The sequence below is a fragment of the Cydia fagiglandana genome, chromosome 9 (genome assembly GCF_963556715.1).
Source record: "Cydia fagiglandana chromosome 9, ilCydFagi1.1, whole genome shotgun sequence".
Taxonomy (NCBI): Eukaryota; Metazoa; Arthropoda; class Insecta; order Lepidoptera; family Tortricidae; genus Cydia; species Cydia fagiglandana.
The window spans coordinates 13,684,020-13,707,701 of NC_085940.1; the positions used below are offsets into that span (position 1 = coordinate 13,684,020).

General features: G+C 38.3%; 2 protein-coding genes across 2 annotated transcripts in view; one reads left to right on the forward strand and one right to left on the reverse strand.

The window, feature by feature from the left end:
• LOC134667447 (uncharacterized) overlaps nt 1-23,682 on the reverse strand; it is a 242,565-nt gene that overhangs the window by 31,602 nt on the left and 187,281 nt on the right. The window lies entirely within an intron of this gene.
• Nucleotides 676-23,654, forward strand: LOC134667462 (uncharacterized). The gene is made up of 4 exons (XM_063524881.1): nt 676-1,115; nt 15,306-15,437; nt 18,249-18,435; nt 22,135-23,654. The coding sequence occupies exons 1-4, from the start codon at nt 941-943 to the stop codon at nt 22,190-22,192; spliced, it is 552 nt and encodes a 183-aa protein (XP_063380951.1). The 5' UTR covers nt 676-940; the 3' UTR covers nt 22,193-23,654.

A 23,682-nucleotide genomic window follows, 5' to 3' on the forward strand; every position in this document is an offset into this window, starting at 1 on the left:
ATTCTAAATTTACGGTGGGGAACAAATTAAATGTGTAATGTCAGGTGCTATGATATCGGCAGAGTCAACAGCATCCTGGCATGTCCAGCCTCTGAAGAGGCTGGGCTTCTTTATAATATGGTTAAGGATATCATACAAATTAGAAGTAGTGAAAGTTAGAATGTTATAGATTAATTAGAGAGCCACTATGAGGGTGGCATTTGTAAAACCCTCTATAAAAATAAAGAAAAAAAAAATGAAATGTGAGACTGTGACAAAGACAAACAATAATAGCTCTTTCGCTGCTACTCCTACTGAAAGATATATACTTAAGACTATTCTGTTCGGTCACTTCCCCCCCATCTTTCATGCGATCCAGTTATATGTGACGTCCCATGAGTAAAGGTACCTTATGGCGGTTGGCGCTTACGCTATTATTAACGTCGCTTCCATATACAACCCATGTAAAGTACTGTAGTTTTACTTCTACGGGGGTAATTACCTGCAGGTGCAGGTTAGGAACCGCTGGCGTAGAGAAGGAAAGACATGCAATACGCAATGAATAAGGAATCAAGTACGCAGCTATGTTAGAGCGAGACGGTAAACATCCAGATGCTTGGTGTGTGCTCATTTGGTGCGCATCATAATCACACAATTTCATTCGCTCTCTCACATCACTAATATTTCCAATCATTCTATCCATTCCATTCACTCAACTCACTTCTGTCAAATATACGATCGCGTTATGCGCGTCGGTCCGCGCTCGATTAATTAATTATCCTTTAAGCATAAAAGAAAATACAAACCAGCGTCTTGTTTTCAGTTTTATTTGTATTTTATTTTCATGTGTAAGTTTGAAGCTGCGTGAATTCCGAATTTGGTGTTGAAACATTGCGTGAGGTGATTCTGCAGTGATAGGGGATTGTTTTCGTTGTGAAGAGTTGAAGTCTTATTGGATATCATGCCGACGAGTGCGGTGTACCAGCCGACGACGGTGACGTACGAGCAGCAGCCGAACGACCAGCGATGGAACTGCCCCATCAGCTACTTCTCGCGACGGGTGACAAGTAGCCTGAACAGGGCAGTTTGTGTGCGCCTTGGCCTGTGTTTGCTGGGAAGCACGCTTTTCATTATTGGTGAGTCATGAGTGCTTTTGCTTACTGATACAATAGTTCGAAGGTTGATTTTGCAACCAGACCTGCTTCCATCATGTTATGGTCAGGTAAATGCATAGGGCTGTATGGGGAGGCATCAAATACTGTCACAAGACTCTTGTTTTCCAAGAACTAAACTCTTATATTATTTAGGGTTGGTTGCACCAAACCGTTTGTCAACATTTTAGCGTGCACCATAGTTCTCTGCTACTTGACGTTGATCAGCCTGTTAAGCCTTATGGCATAAGGCATTCTCTACCAGTCAACTTATTTTGTTCTAAATGGTATCACTCACTCATCACATTACTGCAATAATACATGAGTGTTGGGTAAACTTTGTGTTGTATTATTGATTGGTATACCATTGATTTTTAGTGTTCCGTACAAAACTTTGTTTACGGAACACTTATGGGATCACTTCGGTCTTGCAAATCAGTTAAATACGTTTTTTAGGTATGTAATACAATTGCTGGGAAGAACATATGGAACTGGGAAGTACAGCTAAATTGTCATCCAGAAGTTTCTGCAGATTTCAGGACTATCTAGAGAGTTTTATGATATTATTATTGTGATATGTGGTCAATTATTTGTATTTATTTGCACAAGTACAAAAACTATGGTTTCATAGGACGGTAGAGGTTATACATGATTGAAATCCAGTAAACATGCATTTTTCACGTTTACAATTAATGATTTCAATTTACTTTAAAATAAAACTGTATGGTAAATAAAACTCAAACTCATGAACCATATAACATAATTTTTGTTAAGTGCACATTATACAACCAGATGAAAGGTCACTTAATAGTTGAATCTCATGTTGTGTAACTGTGGTAGAGTGTACAGCGCTGTGAAAGGAATTCATTCAACTTATTATACCAGTTTTTTTACCCGAAGTTTCTGGTAAAAACTTAATTGGTGTTGCACAACAATAGAGTGCTGCAAAATACTCATAAAACTAGTTTATTACCTGAATAAGTACCCAACCAACAAACAAGGGCCTTTCTTCCTTGTTGAAGGGTAATAAATATGTTTTTATTATTTACCTATCCTATTCTAGACTAGACTACGCAATCCTGAGGGCCTACAGCGAATAGAGAAAATCGATATTTCATTATCTGCCTCTCTGTCACTCTACCATATTCGTGTGATATGGAGGCAAATAACATTACGATTGATGTATCTGCTCCTATATCCCATTAATTATGCAAGGTCAAATTTGCAAGGGGCAATAATTTTCATTTTACACCATACTGTGAAATATTGCCGCCCTTTGAGGTAACTAAGGCAGGGTTTGTAACTTTGTAGTATCATCCACACAGCGAGGGATCTACAATGGCGCCTATTATTAGGAAGGCGGAAAATCGTACAAAATGGAGAGAGAGGTGCACAAAATAACGACCTCATGTGGTCGCGACCCTCAGTCATGAGGAATCGAGGAAGAAGAAGTATCATCAGCTTATAATACAAATGCAGAATTCTCACCCTTTAAAAATGTTTACCTATGAAGCTCTAGTAACTTTTCTGGCTGCTACTGCTGCAGGAACAACGGCTTTTTATGTCATGAGAGAGATTGACTATAGACATTACTCATAACAGAGACTGGAGTACACCTAAAATTGTATCAAATTAACCTAAAGAATGTATAGGTAATTACATGATAATAAATAAAATAGCGTCAAAGTTACTACACTGGATATTGGTCACGTAATAAACTCGTTCTAATAAGTATAATTTTCTCCACAGATGATAATTCGATACCCCATATCGCTAGCGGCTATAATTTAATCTCCACAGTCGTGTGACAACGCAATGGCGTTAAATTATGTGGAGTCACGACGTAGTACAACGGCTTTTGTACATAGTATATCCTCCCGAGTGCCCGTGTGGTTGTGAATGACGGACTATTTCCGGACATAAAGCATAAATGGCGTAGGTTGCGTTGCTTGAAAACACGGTCAAAGTAATCAGTACAGTGACTTCCCAACTTCTGTCATTGTGATTAAGTACTAAATTTTGTGATGCACTATCAGTTCTGCTGCATTGCTAGAATGCTGAATAATTTATACAGAGTTAGGACTGGGTTGGGTTTACTTTTAGTATCAGATGAATGGTCAACGAATTGCTGTATTTGTCTTGTTTGTGACTTTCCAGTTTTGCTTTCAATGCCAGGAAAGGAGTATTGCGAGATCCTTTACACATGGATAGATGGCCTGATTGCTTAGGTTTGTTCTGAAAGACTTCTTCAAAAGATGTCAAACGGCCACCAAAATAAATCGCGCTTCAGGCTATGGGCTTTGACCGGATATTATGTGGTATTAGAATGTTAGTTGGGAGGTATAGGTACATAATAAAGTCCTGCATGCTTAATAGAAACCAGAATATTCGATCCAGCATTTTATGAGTTTTTTTACGCCTCACTAACTATTGTTTACTTCGGCCTCACACAGTCAAAGTACTGATGATACTCCTTTTGCATCAAAGGCTTGCTTATTTTATGTCTCCTTGAAGCGACGTATTATGCCTTGATAATTTACCGTAGCTCAGATACTGGCGACAACAAGGCTTGTTTAGTTTCTAAAGTCATTATGCTAATTAGACTATTCATTTGTTCATTCTCAAACAGATTTGTGGTGAAATAACTTCCGCTATTAATTACGTACAACTTGGAATGTCAGCTCGTACATCACGTTGAAACTTACAAATGTTTCTACTTCGAAATGACGAATCCATTTTCTCGTTGCATAATTTGTTCCGCTCTGTTTCATTTATCTCTGAACCACCTAATCACAGAACATTTTACCTCGGCTATGAACTCATCCTTAGTACAGCTTGATCTTAAGGTCTGTAACAACTATGCCTGATCAGAGATCATACTTATTTTGGTTATCTGAGATGACACTTTATATTGCAACATCCACCAAGAACGTAGGAGGAGCACTGCACCAAATTCGAAGTAGGAAGACATGTCTATGTTCAATAATCGTACAATTACCATTTAGGTTCGATATATTGCGCAGTCTATCTTCCGGCTATTATAGTCTCTATTGCCTTATAAAGAATTAATGACCCATTCAAGCATGCATGCCCTTAGGGCGTTGGTAGGTCCAGATATGGTTGAAGCTACGATGAAAGTAATACCTCGTCTACATAAAACAGGTTGTTTATAGTCAACTATCTAAAAAGTTCAAATGAAGCCATTGCCAGATCGGTATTTTGTGTTCGTAAAATGTCAAAAGTCCTTAACTCTGGCAAGGTTTCTAAAATTGCCAAGTCCAAAGACCAGTTTTATTAGCGAACAGTAATTTAGTAGTATGTCTAGCAATAATCAGTGTTCACAGCACTTATTTGCTATCAATATCATGCTAAGTGCAAATCTCACCAACCAAAAATTGTGCTGCAAGGACCACCATTTATTCCTATCTATAGTCAAAAATACTCAACCGCCTTTTATTGGTAGGTGTAGGTACATATTGGGAAAAATTTAAAACTTATACGTTAAAGTTAAATCGCCATGCAGAAAGTCGTAAAGATCCGATCAGGATAAGCTTTGCCGTGCATTGGGCACCACATAAATGGCTACTGGCAGTTCGGTAGCAGAGATAAGCTTCGATTGTGCGTATCGCATACAATGCTTGTTGTGGTCGTAAATGGAGTCGATGTCGGCGCTCGCGCAGGCTCGGCTCGGTGACGGTGAGTCATCGGCGGCTGCGTGATCACAGACCACAGACTGATGAAACCTTAGAAGGAAACTATGTACAGACAGATGCGGGTATTTTATGGTGAGCGTACTAAGTTTAGAGTCATGTTATTAATTAATTGTATTTTTTGCTGATTGTATGTTCTTTGGTAAATTGTTCTTTATATGTATACATATATAGTTCTTCAAATTATCCGGCCCGCAAGCCCTACCAAATCGGCCCGAGGAAAAGGAAAGTTTGGGCCTCACGAGTTTATCTAAGTCCTTACCACGTTCACGTTCCTACAGAAATCAAGAAAGCTTCTGCTGTTAACTGTGTTATAAATGTTATAACTCTATTCTCATTGTCCGTTTAGAGTAGACTTTAACGTCGGGATTAAGATTAACCTAAGTGCAGTCTACGGGCGGCTGGCAAATGTCCAGGAGAAACGTCTGGCGGAGTCGGTCTGTTTTGTAGGGTAAAGTTCGGTTCAATGCATCCTACATGCCCTACACTTGTATGAGTCATGAGATAACGTTGTAGATAGTATTCAAAGCTTTTAGCATAATGAATCAATAGGCCACAACGTGATGGTCGTCGAAATAGATACTAACTAACCTACCCAATTGGAAACTTTTTTGAAGTCGATTAAAAAGATCCTCTGAGACTCTTCAAAGTTGTATCATTAACTTATTTAACATTAATTTTGTCTTTCGAAATACTTATAATAAATAAACGAATGCGAAATTTCATTAAATTCTGGTCAACTTTTTTTGCGTCAGATTGAGCAACTAATATCCATATCTAAACCAAGTTGTCCTATAATATTTATTTACTTATATTTATAAAACTTACTTATGTAAACTAGAAGACCGTTGAAAAATAATTGAAAATATAAGTTCAATAAAGTTAAGCTCCTACCCAATTGGAAACTTTTTTGAAGTCGATTAAAAAGATCCTCTGAGACTCTTCAAAGTTGTATCATTAACTTATTTAACATTAATTTTGTCTTTCGAAATACTTATAATAAATAAACGAATGCGAAATTTCATTAAATTCTGGTCAACTTTTTTTGCGTCAGATTGAGCAACTAATATCCATATCTAAACCAAGTTGTCCTATAATATTTATTTACTTATATTTATAAAACTTACTTATGTAAACTAGAAGACCGTTGAAAAATAATTGAAAATATAAGTTCAATAAAGTTAAGCTACCCCACATCGTTTCAAGTGGCAGTTCTAAAAGATTCATGTGTCAAGTAATGGAGCAGGCGAGCGAAGGTCGTCAAACTCCGCCACCCCACCACCGCCAACGCTTCCGTACCACCGATCACTTCTTATTTCCTCTGACTTGGACACGACTTGCAATCCAATGTCCTTTGACTACGTCACGGCCGGCGAAGGATTGGAACTTGACGGAAGCACGTCCGGAAAACGACTTTACAAGGCGCCCTTAACAAAAAAGTATATAATCGTACGTGAGATGTTTGAAGACCCTTGGATTAAAAAAAACATCGGTTGTCGATAACGTTCCCCATGAGCCATAACAAAGAAAGCACAGGAATATGAAACCACCCTAACACAAAAAAGTTAAAATATCTCGAGAATTTACTTTGTTCGCTCTTTCTTTTTTATTTAATTTAACTTTTAATCGGATTATAAAAAATATCGTGTGTAATGTATCGTGGCGTGTCAAGACTGTCGAGGCATTAAGATTAGTAGGTATGGATTTTATTTATTTAGCCATTTCTGTTGCAATTGTGCACGCCAATGCTACCTACACCCAATGCCCACGCAATAACGAAGACTTGTCATAGCAGTCAAAACCAGACATATAACATTTTTAACTCTCGCGTTTTGTACATATATTTAATTACACATGATCACCACACCACCAGATATGGTTTGGTTACAAGGGCTTCTAATCCCTCATTACAACTCGAGGGTTGAAAGCAAAAGAAAACGTAAACCCGCCAAGAGCATGTGACCTCGTAAGCCGAGATTCTCATGTTGAATTGGTTAACTTCAGTTACAAAGCAGCGTTATAAGCCGTTCATTACCTACACTTATTGATACCCGCGTGCATATCGTCATGCAGCAGCGTAATTTGAAATAGGTACTGACACTTATGCCACACCGGTTTCGACGGTCGTTGTGTTATGTGGGCCGACTCGTTCTTTCTGCAATATTGACCGGCCGTTTCGTATGTTTCGATATCCGATAGATACGATGATAATATTAATTTGATGCGCAGTTTGATATATTTCAGATGCAAATTTACGGCTGTTTCAACAAAATTAGCTGATTTGAGAGTAAATTTTAGCAACCTTGAATATTAACCAAGGTTAGTTCATAAAATGTTCCTGTTCAATCTCAATTCAAGTTTTACCAAACTTATTTATTCATCATAAATAATTATTAGCAAATCGCTTCCATCAGTTACGACAGTTACCGCACAACGAGGTTCATCATCATTAAAATCGGCGGTCAAAAGCGCTCCTTAATAACTTCAACGTTCTGTCTACTACAGTTCTTATAGATTATCTATGAGTGGACTATGCTATGGTTGTATGTGGGTGGACTGGGCGTTTATTGTCCCACTTGTTCCAGTAGCAGTGAAACTGTCTAATGAATAAATAACTAATGCAGTCTACCCACTGGCTTTAACCTGGCGTTTCCGTTGCACTGCCCTATTTTCGCAATACTCAAAGGTTAACGACGCTTCAGTTTTCAAAGGACTTGCCTTAATGATGGTGCACGTTTTGCTTTGACTAGCGGAGCCTACGTTTTATGCTGCAATGCCAAAGAAAGGCTATATTTGTGTCACTGACGATCGATGTTACTATAATACTGTATAGAAAAATATGGCCATCCTTCTGCAGCGACACTAAGAAGCAACAGCGCGTCCTCGATCGTCTATGTGTCTTTTGTGTGGGTGGTTATTGTTCCAGCCGCAGTGAAAGCGGCCTAATGAATCACTAATGCGTTCTGCCCACTGCCTTAACCCGGCGTTTCCGCTGCACTGCCCTATTTTCGCAATACTCCAGGGCCGACTGCCGACGGCGCTTCAACTCTCAGAGGACTTGTCTTTGTTAATACGCACTAAAGCCTGCGTCGGTAGTGTCTATTTAGAAGTCGTTGACAACCACTCTCTCCCCGTTAGCACTTTCGTTCTAACTTTTACCCCTTTTGATCACCTTTAGAGGATTCAAACCTGTCTATAGGTATAGTTTGTATTAGAGATGCACCGGATATCCGGTTACTATCCGGTATCCGGCCTATCCGGCCATCATTTTACTATCCGGCCGGATACCGGATAGTGACCATCTATCCGGCCGGATACCGGATAGTAACATTGCTTGATTTTGGAGTAAACAAATTGGATTTAAGAAAGAGACACGGTCATAATCGTACTTGTTTATTATTTTAAAACAAGCACCCGCACTCATTTCGAACCTAGAAATGAGTCCGCGCGAACATTTACTAGGAAACAGGTCAAGCCTGCAGAATGCGCACCTGGTAAACCGAAATTTAGGTATAGTTCCGCCGGCCGAATATCCGGCGGCCGGATACCGGATATTCGGCCAGTGCCCAGGCCGGATATCCGGTATCCGGCCAAACAACTATCCGTTGCATCTCTAGTTTGTATGCTTATTTTCGGCTGTTTTTGCATCCAAATAGATTTATTAACTTTCACATGTGTAGGAGCTTAGAATGGGCATGGCGTATGATGTACTTTCATATAGATAGTTCGTTCGGCTCTGCGTGGATTAGTCAGTCAGGACAGTACACGTACATATGACCGTTGTATGTACGTCTACCTGTTACGGATGTTTGGTATTTCGGAACAAGCCGAGAGCCGAAAAATACTTGAACTATAAAAAAACTAATTAAATTAAATAACTCGATATTTCAGTCAGCGTCGAGTGCATTGAACTGCGAACTTTAAATGTATTCATTACTGCACTTTGCATTGAAGGCAACTCACAATGGCTGGGAGCAGAGCAGTCTAAAATAAGGCGCACTTCGTCTCTCCGCACCGGGCATGGGTGTCATTACAATAGCTTGCCGACCAAGGGAATCTAGTGGGAAGTACCGCGTTCTTAGATGAGTCAAAATGCGTATTAACTAAGTAATTTGTGTACTATCACTGCAATATAATAAGAGCGAGAGGAGATAAACGAGCGAAACGACAGGGGAGTTACTGCCATGAACATTCAAGTTTGAGCTTCCTCTATCTCTGTTATTCCAACAACACATTATATTATAGTCTTTAGTGATAGAGACGTAGAGGAGATAAAGAAAGTTCGAATCGGTGATCTCTTAGAATATGAATTAGGTTTGCAGATCTCTACGTCACGTTACAATGGGTTAGCCAGAAGTCGAGTCCTCAAGTCGCCCGCGCTCGTGTGGTACTGGTAATACTGGGGCTGCAATGAGTGTGAGCTGTGTGAGTAATGCTTGTTTATTCATGGATCAGCCGAGTGCTTTGTTGATCAACACGTCGTTGCCCCGCGACGCACTATCCTTTATTACTACCACATGGTCCGTTTCGGCTTGTGTGTAAACAATTCCTTAGAGTAATTGGCTAATTGAGGTTTATTAATCGTTGTAAGTCGTTAGATAACATTATGATCTTATTTCTCCACGAAAACGTTGTACGTGTATTATATCCCATGCTAAAGACATTTTTGAGCAGACTTGTATCCGGCATTGAGGAAAAACATATTTTAGTAAAATTGGGCCTCAGTTTTTAATTTATACCATATGTTCTAACTAGCGTTAATGGGAATAGACAGATATTAAAACATATTATTTCTTGAGTTACCCCATCACATAATTCATTTGTTATTTAAAACAATAACAACATCGCACTTAGTTGAATGATTGTAGCTTCACATCATAATATTGCACAAAGTCATGCTCTCCCGTCCATAACACCCTTCATATAAAATGACGTCACACCCATGCAAAGAGCACACAATAAAACGGGAAATGGGAAAATTACAGCCAATTATCTTAATTACACTACCGGTCTCATTCATAAATATTATCATGACGTTATCGTTCGGGTTCTATAGAAGTACGTCCCGAGAATGACCTAGTTACAGTTAGTACTAAACGATTTTCCCATGATATGTGGATACTTTATATGGTGTGATGCTTCGTGAATGTAATGTTTGTCTCCGGGCCGTCAACCTTAAGATATAATTTTCATCTATTTCATATCTTTCACAAATAATTAAATGCAATCTAGAAGGGTTCAGGCGCGGTCAAGAATCTATGTCGAACGGCAATGCATTGGGTTATACTCGTATATATCAATTTCAATTACATATAACGCACCTATAATTTAGCTTGATGATCTCTTTACTTAATTTATTTACATATTTGGGTTATTGGAGATTTCTTTACTGAATTAATGGAGTTCTTCATTTAATCAGAACTCGAAAATAGTCTTCGAGGATGAGGAATCACGAGATTACTCACCATACGTGTTATATACATAATAAATATCTACCATTCTTTAAGTAGAGTTGCTATACCTATGTATAAAACTATTACAAGTATTGCAGTATGTAAAGTGTCATTACATTAAGTTATGTAATGATACATATTTATAATTCATATCTACAACACGATGTACGTATTACGCTTGCTTTCTTGATATTCCAGTTTGTCCAAGTACAAGTAAGTACATAGGTTGAACGACTCGTTGATGAGTCAGACGCCCAGTTTTTGTGCACGTTACTAACCGAGATAGATCTGCAGACGAGAATGTACCAACACGGACACTTTAATTGTTCGAAACGCGTACAGTCGCGGCCATAGTGGCCATACACTGAAGATAAATCTTACTTAATTGCAATATTTGGAAGTGTCAGTTATTTTTTGATTTATTTTGCCCTGTGAAACAACAATGATGAAACGATGTACGTAACGGTCGCCGAAAGATATTATTGTTTAAAGGTTTAACCTTCATGGTGTTAAGTCTAAAATTAACCATCCTTTGCTGTCCTCGAATTTGTAACACGTATTAACATGATTTTCTTGCCATGTACAAGGTTTCGTTCGAAACAATACTGTTCCTTCATTAACATTCTTTGCTTTAACATGGTTGGTTGTTTGTTACGCAGGTAGGGCAGCAAAATCTAATCAAGATACTATTGATAATAAATAATGAGAGTCCCGCGTCGGTTGACCAAAATCCATTCTGAGTCAATTTTTTCTAGATACATATTTCGTAATCTCTAATATTCACTTCAGGCAAAATAGTTCAAAATGTCCTCCATTTTCACCCTCATCAAAAGTTACTTCTTTAGCCCTCGCCTATACCAAGAACGGTCTTCAATCGATTTACATTAACAATACATGCACCGTTGTTGTAAGTGGGTCAATGTTGAGTTAACTCCTTTTTGTCAACAATTTTTCGAGTTACCGTTCGTTTATCGTTTCTTTCCGTCCTAGGGCGTAAAAAATTGCTTGCTATTCGTGTCTAATGCGATGATGTCATTTGAGGCTGCATACCAGTGGCCGATGCATATTTTATGCATCAAAGGAAAAATGGATAGCCTACGTTGTCCGTCAAGGTGAATTGGTTCGTTACCGTTGACACTTGAGCTAAAATTAATCTAGGCTTCAAGAAAACTAGCCTGGCTTCCCAAACAATTATTCACAACCTGATCGTCTAAGACCAATTCAAGGGTGGTCTCCGATAACGCATAGACTTTACGAATCTAAAGCTCAAGTTATATAAGTCACAGTCGAGACAAAATGTTTTGCAAACTAGAGCCGCAAGGAGTCGTATTTCTGGTTTTCGCAACTGACCACAAGATGCCATATTTAACGCACATTATACTTTGTTCCCACTGACGCCGACGAATAAAAGGTTGTTGCAACTTGGCTGGAACCTTATTTGGAAACAGCCCATTAGGTAGGTACTTCACACTCTAGAATACAGTCAAGTCTTGTTATCTATTTGTTGACTTTAATATCACTTCCATTCCACAACATATGTAGTTCCTATTCTACAACATCACCTTCCCAGCCACCTTATGTAGCGCAATCTGTCATTAATTATCTATGTAATTTAGCATCATGACGTTATTCTAAAATGTTAAGTCTTTAACGCATTACATTAATTTCCAAGGAGATATCTCTGATATTTGAAAGTTGACGTAATCGCTTACTAACATTTTTGAATCTGCGTATCTACTCCGTACTTTTTTGTTTTTATACCACAGATATCCAAACATGACATTTAAGCGCGTTAGTTACAATCACTTTATGGGTATTAGGTACTATTAATATACCATCGCCTATAGAGTTACTTGACCATTCGTTAACCTTGTACGAGTTCATAGAGTAATAGTTAAGTGTGTGGGGTATATTGATAGCAATGGCAGCATGTGAACACTTGTGGCCACGACTGTTCCTGTTAAACGATCAAACAAAGAACTATAGACACTTCGACTTGGGTTATTTAAAGCTAAGAAAACAGATGTAAAACGTTTCTGAATATAGACCACAGTCATCAGCAGTGCAACGCTCACACATAGAATGAAACGACTACGAAGTTACTGGCCCAGTTTCTTTACACAATTTTGAAGCAATTAACATAGAACAGAGTTTAGTCATCCTTTAGCGGTAACTGTATCTACGTCACGCGTATGTATATTGGCGCCTGTATCTAATGAGTAATTACACATACTTCAGCGATTTCCCTAAACATTATGGTTACCAGTTACATAATTTTATATCAGCATTTTTCCTTGTTATCGACACTCTGCATACCTTTAAATAATTAAGGATAAAGTGAGAAAAATTGACGTAGGTATCAAGTATCAAAGTCTCTTTTGCCACAGTGATTTAATTTAGTCTTTCCGGAGTTTTTATACCTAATACACGTATCGCTCTAGACTTGGTTTAGAATTTAATTGACGTGCCTACCTATATTTTTAGTATTTTCGTAATATTTTTTAATTCGTTACCTATATTAGAATCAAAACACGCGTTTAGAAGCTACGTCATTCGTTTCATTTATGATGTTGGATTCTTGTTCTTCGTGCAAAGAGGAAAAAAATCCGGTTTTAAATTGGGATCAATTTGTCAAGTGCTAAATTTGAGAAAACCTGCTCGAATGTACTGGTCACGAGTCTCTCTTTCACGCTCGTTGTTATTACTTGAGTATAGTTAAAAAGGCAATTAATATGTTCCAACAAAAATTTATTACATTAATATGTTGTTGAGTCATAAAACAGTCATACCTAAAGAAACAACTTCTTATCGCATTAAACTCGTAACAATATAGGCACTTACCTAAATCTAAAACTACAAAGAGATATGTGTAAATTTTCTCCTACCTTTATCCGCTGACCTGAAAAGAAAAGTAAAATGTTTGGTTGCGTTCCTTTTAATGCAAATAATATACATACAATGTGCAGTTTTTGTTTCAGCACTAAAATAATTATCAGTCTGAATTAGCCAAGGCAAACATCGTTAGGTTCAAATGTGGGAATTTAATGAGTTTTCATTTCGATGCCAAGAACGCATAATATTGTTGGATAGGTGCTATACATATTTACTGCACGTATGTCACGTACAGTACATATTCATGTGTTTGTAGTCTCCTGTCTATTCTGTAGGTAGACCATTAGCAGAATAGGAGATATGTACATCGCACTCATCAATGTCAGTCCTATAGACGCCAAACGATAAAGAAATTGGCAAGATCAATCATCATAGAACGAAGAATTGATGATCATTGCCACGTTCTCACCTAGTGCGCAGTCGTGCCAGTAGTACGCTACCTATATAGGAACAGAGATAGGCACCCAAATTGCGGGCATCTTTCTCTGTCACTTTAATTGGAATAAAAGAGAAAGATGCCCGCAATTTGCGAACTTCGGTGTTCGCGGCAGGCCCTCAGAAAATGCTGCTCTTTTTGCCGTGTGCTCCTTCCTTTCAGAATCTGCCCAGTAATATTAGTAAATTTATTATTTCTATAAGTTCACGGGAGCCATTTACCACGAAATAAACCGTATCGATGTTGATCCAGAGGCACGCCAGTACCGCAAGCCAATAAGAATGTGATATTTTGGGACAGAATTAACGGCTGAGGGCCACCCAACGAGCGCAATCGGCGTGACGAGTCTCGTAAACAAGGCAGTAAAGTGTTGTTCCCTTCCTATTCCAAAAACGTATCGTACCTACTGTTGAGTAGTAGGTACTACTCATCCGTGGTACCCTTCGAGAACAAACTGAGTTATGTTGTGCGGTATATTTTCCCACTTAGAGCTATTCATTCTGCAATGAGCTTTTGTTTGAATAACTTTAGGACCTCGTTGAGCCCTCTTCACACTTTGCCACAACAGCGGCTCATTCTAGGGCGTCATTAACACCTTCTCTGTACTACAATTCCCACAACACAAGCCTTATTGAGCTTACTGTGGGACTAGGTCGATACCTATGTGTATAGTTGTCCTATAATATTTACAATGCGTTATCGGAAGTCCATTTGTATTAGCGAAGTAGTAAGCTTTATGAATCGCGATTGTGTTGATCGTGCGACTGTCAATTTATTTAAGATTTATATTCCGTGTGTACAATACACGTGTTACGTTGACACACAAGTCTCGTAAAAGCTGTCTGAAGCCTCGTCTAGCTTACGAGTATTTATATTATGAGTCATGAACAATTCTTCATGAGATATTCCAATAGGTACAAGCATTCCACAAATCTAACAGAAATATCATCAGTCAAGCAAAAGTCACTAATTATAAAAAAAAAATTAAACAATCGATCTTCTTTTAGTACTAATATAGTTCACTATGGCTATGAACTTGTAGTGGTACTTAGTGACTTTTGCTTGTCACACGACGATATGAAACTGTATGATATTGATATTTTGGTAATTTATAGTTTAAAATGTTTAAATTATAACCAAGTAAACTGAGAACAGCCAGCCAGAAAATTCAGTGAAGTTATTTCCTAGGCCAGGTGAATAAACCCGATAGGAAATCTTAAACATGTGTTTAGCTTATTGTGGACCATCGCAGAAACAGTTAACTGGCCATTCTTAAACCGCACAACTAATGGTAAGGTAAAGGCACTTCCGTGGTTGCCTCTTGTAGATGTAGGTATCCTATCTGCCATTATACAACTAAAATTAACATTAGAATTTATGGTTTAATAATTTAGTTGTCCCGCTGCTGGTCAGACCAAGCTAAGCTAATTTTAATAGCCCCAGACGGTGCAACTGTTAAGTAAGCGTCATAATTTGACAGAAGTTTGACCGTTTAAAATAATACTTGCATCGTCTGTCTGTGCTATCAACGTCCGGCGTTACCTGTACGGCCGGCGGCGTCTGTCAAAATCGCTGCCATCTTAGCTTGGTCTGACTCTACAATGCTTTACGACAATTGCGTACCCTAAGGCATAGTCTAGAATATTTATAACAATTAAATGCTAAATAACATGTTTCTTTACAGGACTGGCGCTGGTGATAGCGGGCGGCGTGCAGTACTCGAACACGCCAGCGTCGGCGACGCCGGACGTCGACAGCGGTGTCGGAACGCTCATTGCGGGCGGCGTCATCCTGTGCCTCGGCCTACTCTTCGCCGGTAAGTTTACTATCTTATTTTGAGTCTGTAAAGGCCACCCCACACTTAACTCCTAAGCGTCGGCGTCTAGTCAACTCTATGGCTGCTGCTCTGTGTAACGTTGGCGCAACTGCGCAGGGGCATCATTTTCCATAGCGCTGACGACGCCGACGCTCAAAGGAAGATAGTATGGGGTGACCTTAACATAACTGAGGCTGGCCGCGCTGTCTGGAGTATAGCGAGGAGTACTTAGCGTCTAGCTTAGGCTTTGGTCTCCTCTGGACGTCGTACGCTGATCACGTAATAAACATGTTTTATAGAAATGTTACTGTTTTAATGAATTACGCTGTGATCAAACACATATCAAGCTCGGTACACGACTCGTGCCGTGCCGATCCAATTCAATTAAGCCCTTGAGGCCCAGACGGGGCGACCGATTTACACTTTTTATCCAATTTTTTGTAGGTACCTACATTCGATATACCTACTTGGTAAAGAAACCAAGCTAAATGTTAAGCTGATAATTTAACCAATGTTTCTTGTATAGTATTATCTTCTAACAGCCATTCTCAAAGTGTGCTCCGCGTACCCCTAGGACTCCGCGAAAATACTAATATTAATAATAAGAAAAAACCAGCTCTTCTATAGGTAACTGGTCAACAGTGACGAAAGAAAATGTTTAATTTGAGGCTCCGTCACATATTATTAGGCTTTCCAAAAAGGTTCGACCGTCCCCACCACCGACCAAACAAGAAATTCATATTCCTATATTTAAAATAACTTTTCATATGTCGAAGACTTTACTACATTGACACAAAGTTCAATATCGCCCGGCCAATGATAAAGGCTTACTAACTAAAGGTACGCATTTACATTAGTAAACAAAGCAGCGCTAAAGGTTAAACGGTAGCGTTAATGCATTCGTGACCTTAACCCGAAAGATTGCGCGCCGATACCGGCTTCCATTAACGTTTCCTATCGTTTCCTCGTCGACTAGCTACTTTCATCTACTATGTTGCTCATCCGTAGAATCCTCATTTTACGTTTAACGTTACAATTGTAAGGATTTAAGGAATCGGTAGGTGGCTCTGTTATTGTCATGCGACGCACTGGTGCCATAATAATACATAATAAAATTATAATACGCATGAATACATATATACTTATAATATTTTAGTATTTGTGTAGTAGTTTGTAAGGCCGTAGTTTTTTTTATTTTCCGGTAAGTATGCTACTATTATACTGGGTCAAGCAAATCTTGTCAGTAGCAAACGGCGGCAAATTTGAAAAATCGCGGGTTAGCAACACTGTGTTCGAATAATTCGAAAATCGCGTGTCATCTGTGTTTTATCTGTGGAATGTGGATCGCGAATGACAGCCATCATCTTGTTTGTTTACAATGTTTACATTCTGAATCGATTCTATTTCAAGAGATATTTCTGCTGTGTCACCATTAAATACCAATATATTAAATAAGACTGCTTAATTAAAGCTAAGGTGCCTACAATGCCTACAGTGCCAACTGAGAAATCTAATAAAATATGAAAATCCAGTATGACATTACCTGCTGAAGCAATGATTTTATTCATACATTCTTGTTTAACGGCATAGTCCACTTACAATTTTATTTTGAGATCTTCAAATTAGTTAATCATTTTTATCAACATCACACACCGCTTTTAAATTGTCCGTCCATACGTATTAATAACAATTTCAAACATTTTCAATAGAGAATCCGCGAGTGACAATTTGAATTGACGTAAGTACGTGACAAGACGCGCTCAGCGGAAATAGTACATTTCGATGCTAGTGCGGAAGGTATGTCATTACTTCACGAGTACCGAGATATCTTGCCACGAGCCGCAGGCGAGTGGCAAGACTCGGGACGAGTGAAGAATGACATTTCCGCACGTGTATCGAACGACGTTTTTTAATACAGTTGCGAAAAAATAAGAAAAACATTGTTAATCGTACACTAAACAAAAGTGGTAACAGTGACAGCTCGGTTAAACGTCGTCTTTAAGTATATTATATCTATGGGCGTTTGGCAGCTATTCCGTTCCATTCAGTCAACTTATTAAGAACGGAATTTTCAATATTGAATATTAAAAACTAAACGTGTTATAATGATGAAGAGCTAAATAATTAAATATGAAATATGTAATATTTTTCGTATTCTTACATTAACGGTAGGTTTTTATGCTGATTACGACGTTTAAAGGAAACTAATATTAACACTCATCAATAAGTAGTCGTGAATTGGAACAAGTATAAATTTAAAAAAATTGGAAAAGTAAAAAGCACTAGTTCGAGATAACCAACTTTCCGCACGCTAAACAGCTACGTAAAGTAGCACTTTTTGAGCAACTGTATTAAAAAAAATGTTTTGGTTCGATGTACATTGTACATTGCTGCTTTTCTTAGCGCAATACTACTCTTTGAGTGTTGCCCTACTTTAGTTTGCTTTACATTGCTACTGACAAGATTTGCTTGACGCACTATATAAATTAAACTATTTGTTTTACTAACTTACTACATTTAGGGCATAAAGGCCAATAAATAAAATAAAATTAAAAAAGGCACAAACAATACCTCTACTCCTACAATATGAACAATATATGAATTAATGAAAATTTTATTTCAGGCAACTAGTTGCCCATACTCCATACATAAATTATACCTTAAAACGTACCGTAAAACCTATATGTAGGTGAGATCATACTTACCTCTTCTCGGGTCGTAAATAAAAGTGCTAATGACAGCCAAACTGTAGCGATGTCGGAGGACTTGAAGGAGTGATCTTACTAATTTATATAATTGTTATATTTCCAGGTGTCGGCGGCTGGGCCTGGTCAGCGAGATGGGGCGGCGGCAAGGAGATGCCATCAAGCGGGGCAGCCGGGCTGACCGCTCTGAACCCGTCCACCGACCCGCTGGTGGCCGAGCAGTACGCGCCCGTGCGCGACGCGCCGCCTGCGCCCGACGACGAGATGCGCAACCTCATGGACAACAAGGACTGGTGAGTCACTTAGAGGACGAGTTGACCCCTTTGAACCACCGACGGCCGGGCTGACCGTGTTGTCTCCACGGACTCACTTCTTATGGTGCGGTCTCCTCTCCTGCCGGAGGTTGGCTATTTTCACTTTTGACGCTGCAGCTCGAAACAGCGATCTGATGGTCATCTTGAACCAGCATGTGAGGTTTTTGAGGCACTGTGTAAGCCCATTACCACAGATTATATAATAGTTCTTACGAACAGATACTTATCTCTCAAACAAAACGCAAATACCTACCGTTTTGATACCTACACAAAAATACAATGGAGTGACCTTCAGCGCGCCGCTCCCCGCACCGCGCGCACCGGCACAACGCTAGGGTTGCTGACGCTTAGAAATGATAAATAAATACCTACGTAAACAGCGGAGTGAAATAAAAGGAAAGCTAAATCTTAAATTATACCTAATATTCCAATTATGCGTTAGTGTTTGCGAAATAGTCTTTTTAAAAGGTCATATGTCCCTGCAGTAACCGCAGTGTTTACGCCGTTTTATAAGCCGCGCAATAATCCCAGCAAGAATTAGTTTTAAAACTTCGTGTAATTTAAAACCAGATAGAGATAAATGTTATACTAAGTATAAAGAAAAATAATAGAAACTCCATCAATACACTTAATTAATTATAAGTTAACCAGAGCAAAAATGAGTAGGCACTTTCCGGTGTAAAGTTAACTTACTGTCGTTAAAATAAACATTTACCAAAATAAATTAAAAAATTGCTACCTATTTCAAATAGATAGATATCTAAAACTATACATTTGTCATACATAATAAACACTACATGTTTAATTAAAGAAATTCAATAGCAGGTAGGCACCTACTACGTAGCTTGTATTGTAGGTAACTATCGTAAAAATTTACAGTGCGGCGCGCGGTGACGTGCGTACGTGAGCGCGTGTGGCAACCAACTGGCTTGCCTATCTACCGTGAACGGGAGCCGACTCGTAGGTATTAATCCGAGCTCGCGCGGAGAGTTCCATAGGCCTGCCATTACGCCCCACGAAATAGTAAACTATAAGGACAACAAGGACCTTTACGTACATTTGTGAAGGATTGTATGTAATGTCTTAAATAACATCAGCATTAGCATTAATGTAGATACTCGTATTACAAATTGTACATATATTTTATACATTTATTTATTATTTACTAATTCATTTACATCATCAAATTGCGCCTGCAGGAGCCATTTTTTAAGTTTGCTTTTAAATACATGTGAGGAAGGTACATCCTTGATACTTTCCGGTAGCTTACTGTATATTAGAGGGCCGAGGACGTAGACTGATCGTTTGGATTTCGCGAGCTTGTGGGGCACGGGGGCAAGCTGGCCCGCGTTTTTATTGCTACGCAGACTATATTTTGTGTTAGCTGATTATCTTACTAAGATTATCAATATAATATAATATCAACTGTCCCTGTAGCATGGCTTTTTATGGTTGACAGCTGGTAACTGCATTACACTGTTAGGAAGGCTGGTGACAAGCGACTTCAAAATAATTAATTATACAGTTTACGAGACTACCTAATACTATTATGATTGTGTGTTGCGTACTCCTACTAGACGTGCGCGCCGACCTAAAATTTGCCGGCGGCGGCGCGCCGGCTTTTTTGGTCGGCGCGGCGCGGCGGCGCCGGCGTGTGGCAAGTTTTTTCATTTAGGTATTACCTACTAAAAACTGCAAAAATTAACTATCTATAGTTTTTCACTAGCATTATACTTACGCACACGCTGTTCTTGTACATATCCCCGATTCTAACATACATTTTTTTTTAAACAAAAGGGGGTGGCTGTCTTCCGGCTAGCCACCCCAAACCACTTTTTGTAAGTTTTTTTTGGTCTAGATAGCAAGATATTCGTTAGTTCATGATTGTTCAGGCATTAGAATCGTTAGGGCCCCGATTCCTTAATTTTTTTTAATTTTTTCAAAGTGGGGTGCCTGTCTTCACGCTAACCATGCACCCCACCCCGAAATCAGCCAAATTAACTAGGTATGTCCCAGATTATATAATAGTTCTTACGAACAGATACTTATCTCTCAAACAAAACGCAAATACCTACCGTTTTGATACCTACACAAAAATACAATGGAGTGACCTTCAACGCGCCGCTCCCCGCACCGCGCGCACCGGCACAACACTAGGGTTGCTGACGCTTAGAAATGATAAATAAATACCTACTTAAACAGCGGAGTGAAATAAAAGGAAAGCTAAATCTTAAATTATACCTAATATTCCGATTATGCGTTAGTGTTTGCGAAATAGTCATTTTAAAAGGTCATATGTCCCTGCAGTAACCGCAGTGTTTACGCCGTTTTATAAACCGCGCAATAATCCCAGCAAGAATTAGTATTAAAACTTCGTGTTATTTAAAACCACATAGAGATTAATGTTACACAATAAAGAAAAATAATAGAAACCCCATGAATACAGGTAATTAATTATAAGTTAACCAGAGTAAAAATAAGTTGGCACTTTCCGGTGTAAAGTTAACTTACTGTCGTTAAAATAAACATTTACCAAAATAAATTAAAAATTTGCTACCTATTTCAAATAGATAGATATCTAAAACTATACATTTGTCATACATAATAAACATTACATGTTTAATTAAAGAAATTCAATAGTAGGTAGGTACCTACTACGTAGCTTGTAACTATCGTAAAAATCGACAGTGCGGCGCGCGGTGACGTGCGTACGTGAGCGCGTGTGGCAACCAACTGGCTTGTTTTTCTACCGTGAACGGGAGCAGATTCGTAGGTATAAATCCGAGCTCGCGCGGAGAGTTCCATAGGCCTGACTATGTGAATTCATCGGACGACGTTAGTTCACGTTTGTTCAGGCATTAAAATCGTTAGAATCTCATTAGATTTGCCATAAAAAAATAAAATCGAAAAATTCATATATATGGCCGTGCATCGGCGCGCCGAGTGGATGAGCCGGCGGCGGCGGCGCGTATGAATGGCGGCGCGGCGCGGCGGCGCCGGCGCGGCGCGCACGTCTAACTCCTACACAAATATTACAAAAACAAAAGTAATCATTGAATTGCTTACATAAGAGCGCGTCGCTGGAATAGTATATTACAAAGTTTTGTTATAACACGTGAATGGCTGGCGTCACGCGCTTCAGTGTTGTTTACTGAAGCCCGCAACAAAGGTACATTACGTCTATTGTCAGACACGGCAGGTGCGAAGTGTTAAAGTTCAAGCGGTTCGCACTCCATCCATTGTCGTATGAAATAAACCAAAGCACTGGTATGTGTAAACAAAGTCCCATATATATAGGCACTTCACACAGTACCTGAAGTATTAGTTTAGTTGAGCCTGGAAACTGCCAGATCATAAAATTAATAAATGCCAATATTCATAACACTAGTCTACTCTCAACGGGAGTAATATCGGCTATCAATACCTTAACGTATGCGTGGAATGACATCCTTTATGTGAGCAAGTGTGATGAAATTATCCTTTCTTCATAATAACGACTGAATCACTGCAATACACACCTGTCCAACTGTTAGTTACGATTTATGACGCACGCTGCGTATTTTCTCTATTATAATTTTATAACATTAAATTGTTTTGAAAACCGGCCCTGAATAACTATTGGCTAAGCTCGCACTCGTTGAAGTTTATGGTAGTATAACGTGTTTATTTTATTTTCAGCTTAAGCAGCGCAGAGGAGAGCGACAAAATGTTGGACGGACGCCCCTCTATCGCGTAAAGCCACGCCAATCCGCCCCCGCCGAAGCTACCCTGCGAACTCTTAGGGCGCTCCTGAGTTACAATTTTGTCCCCCTTACATAAAATCGAGTGGTATTATTGATACATTACATTTAGACTTACTTGATGTAGGGCTACATTATGCGTAGATTCATAAGAAAAATATTTTACAAAGGTGACGAATAAGTAACGATATCGTAGAATAGTGTCTCTAGTAATGCCACTCGAGAAATTGTGACCATTGTATGATGTGCATTTCGAGGTACAAAGTGTTGATTGATTATCCAACAGAGATAAGATGTCAAATGTGTGCTTGTTTGTGTGATAGTATTGTTTTAAGCACTTACGTTTGTTCTATCCACTATTGAAAATATAGTTATGTACTAGAAATCAGTTAACAACGATGTACAATGGTAGAAGAGTTGATAGTTTTGCATCCCATGTTGGGCTAAATCTTTAGTACCTATCAATAAATTTAGCCAGTCCAAGTGTTGTGCCGAAGGCAAATTTATAATTATGATCCTATCTCGAAAATTCGCCTTTAAATTACTTCTATGCATTTAATTAATCAAGTTGTAAGTAATTACTGTAAGCGAAGTTAGTCGAAACACGTTTTGGTAAGGATTGTCTTAATTAATACGAGTAATTAGTGAAAGACAAGTGGCCAAATTAACGTCCAGAGTAATTTATAGATATAGACATCTATATTTACTACCTATTTATTGTATCTTAGAATGATATTGTCTTGAAATGATCTGCTTTATTTAGAATTGCAGCTTATTATAATGAAATATGTATTAATCGACTTTAAAATCTAATTTTCTATCTCATGTACGAAATTAATAACATAAGTGTAGCGTGTTTATCAATCTGTTTAAGATTTAAAGATCTATTATTATTTATATTATTATTTTTTTATTTCATTTCTCGTCTCGAATATTGAAATGATTTGTGTTAGGTTAGGGCCGTCCTGTGTAGATTGTAAGCGCAAATTGCTGGTTAAATATGGTCGTGTTTAGAGGTTGTTTTGTGTTGTATAGGAGTTAGTTTAATTTATATGAAACTGATATTATGTTAAGCTCTCTTGAAAATCATTCAATAGTTTTTGAATATTTAGACAAAGAAACTAATGTACAAGTATAAACTTCTCAGAAACAGTTGCAATTTTTATAAATCGTGTAAATATATGTGGAGAAATAATTATACATAGAAAGATTACTTATGTAAAATGTAAGTTCACATTTAACTCTTATGTACTTTAAATTTTAAATAAACATTATATTATAATTCACCTGTAACTGCAGTGAATTTCGTTTAATATATTTGAATATTTTTATTTATAAAAAATATGTACATTTAAAGTACCTACATAATTTTTATTTTTATTTTTTGCATGTACTTAATTTTGATGATTTTATAGATGTTCACTGATGATACTTGAATATATCTCATATTCTTAATTATGCTGTTTTATTTCATTTCATAACGTGT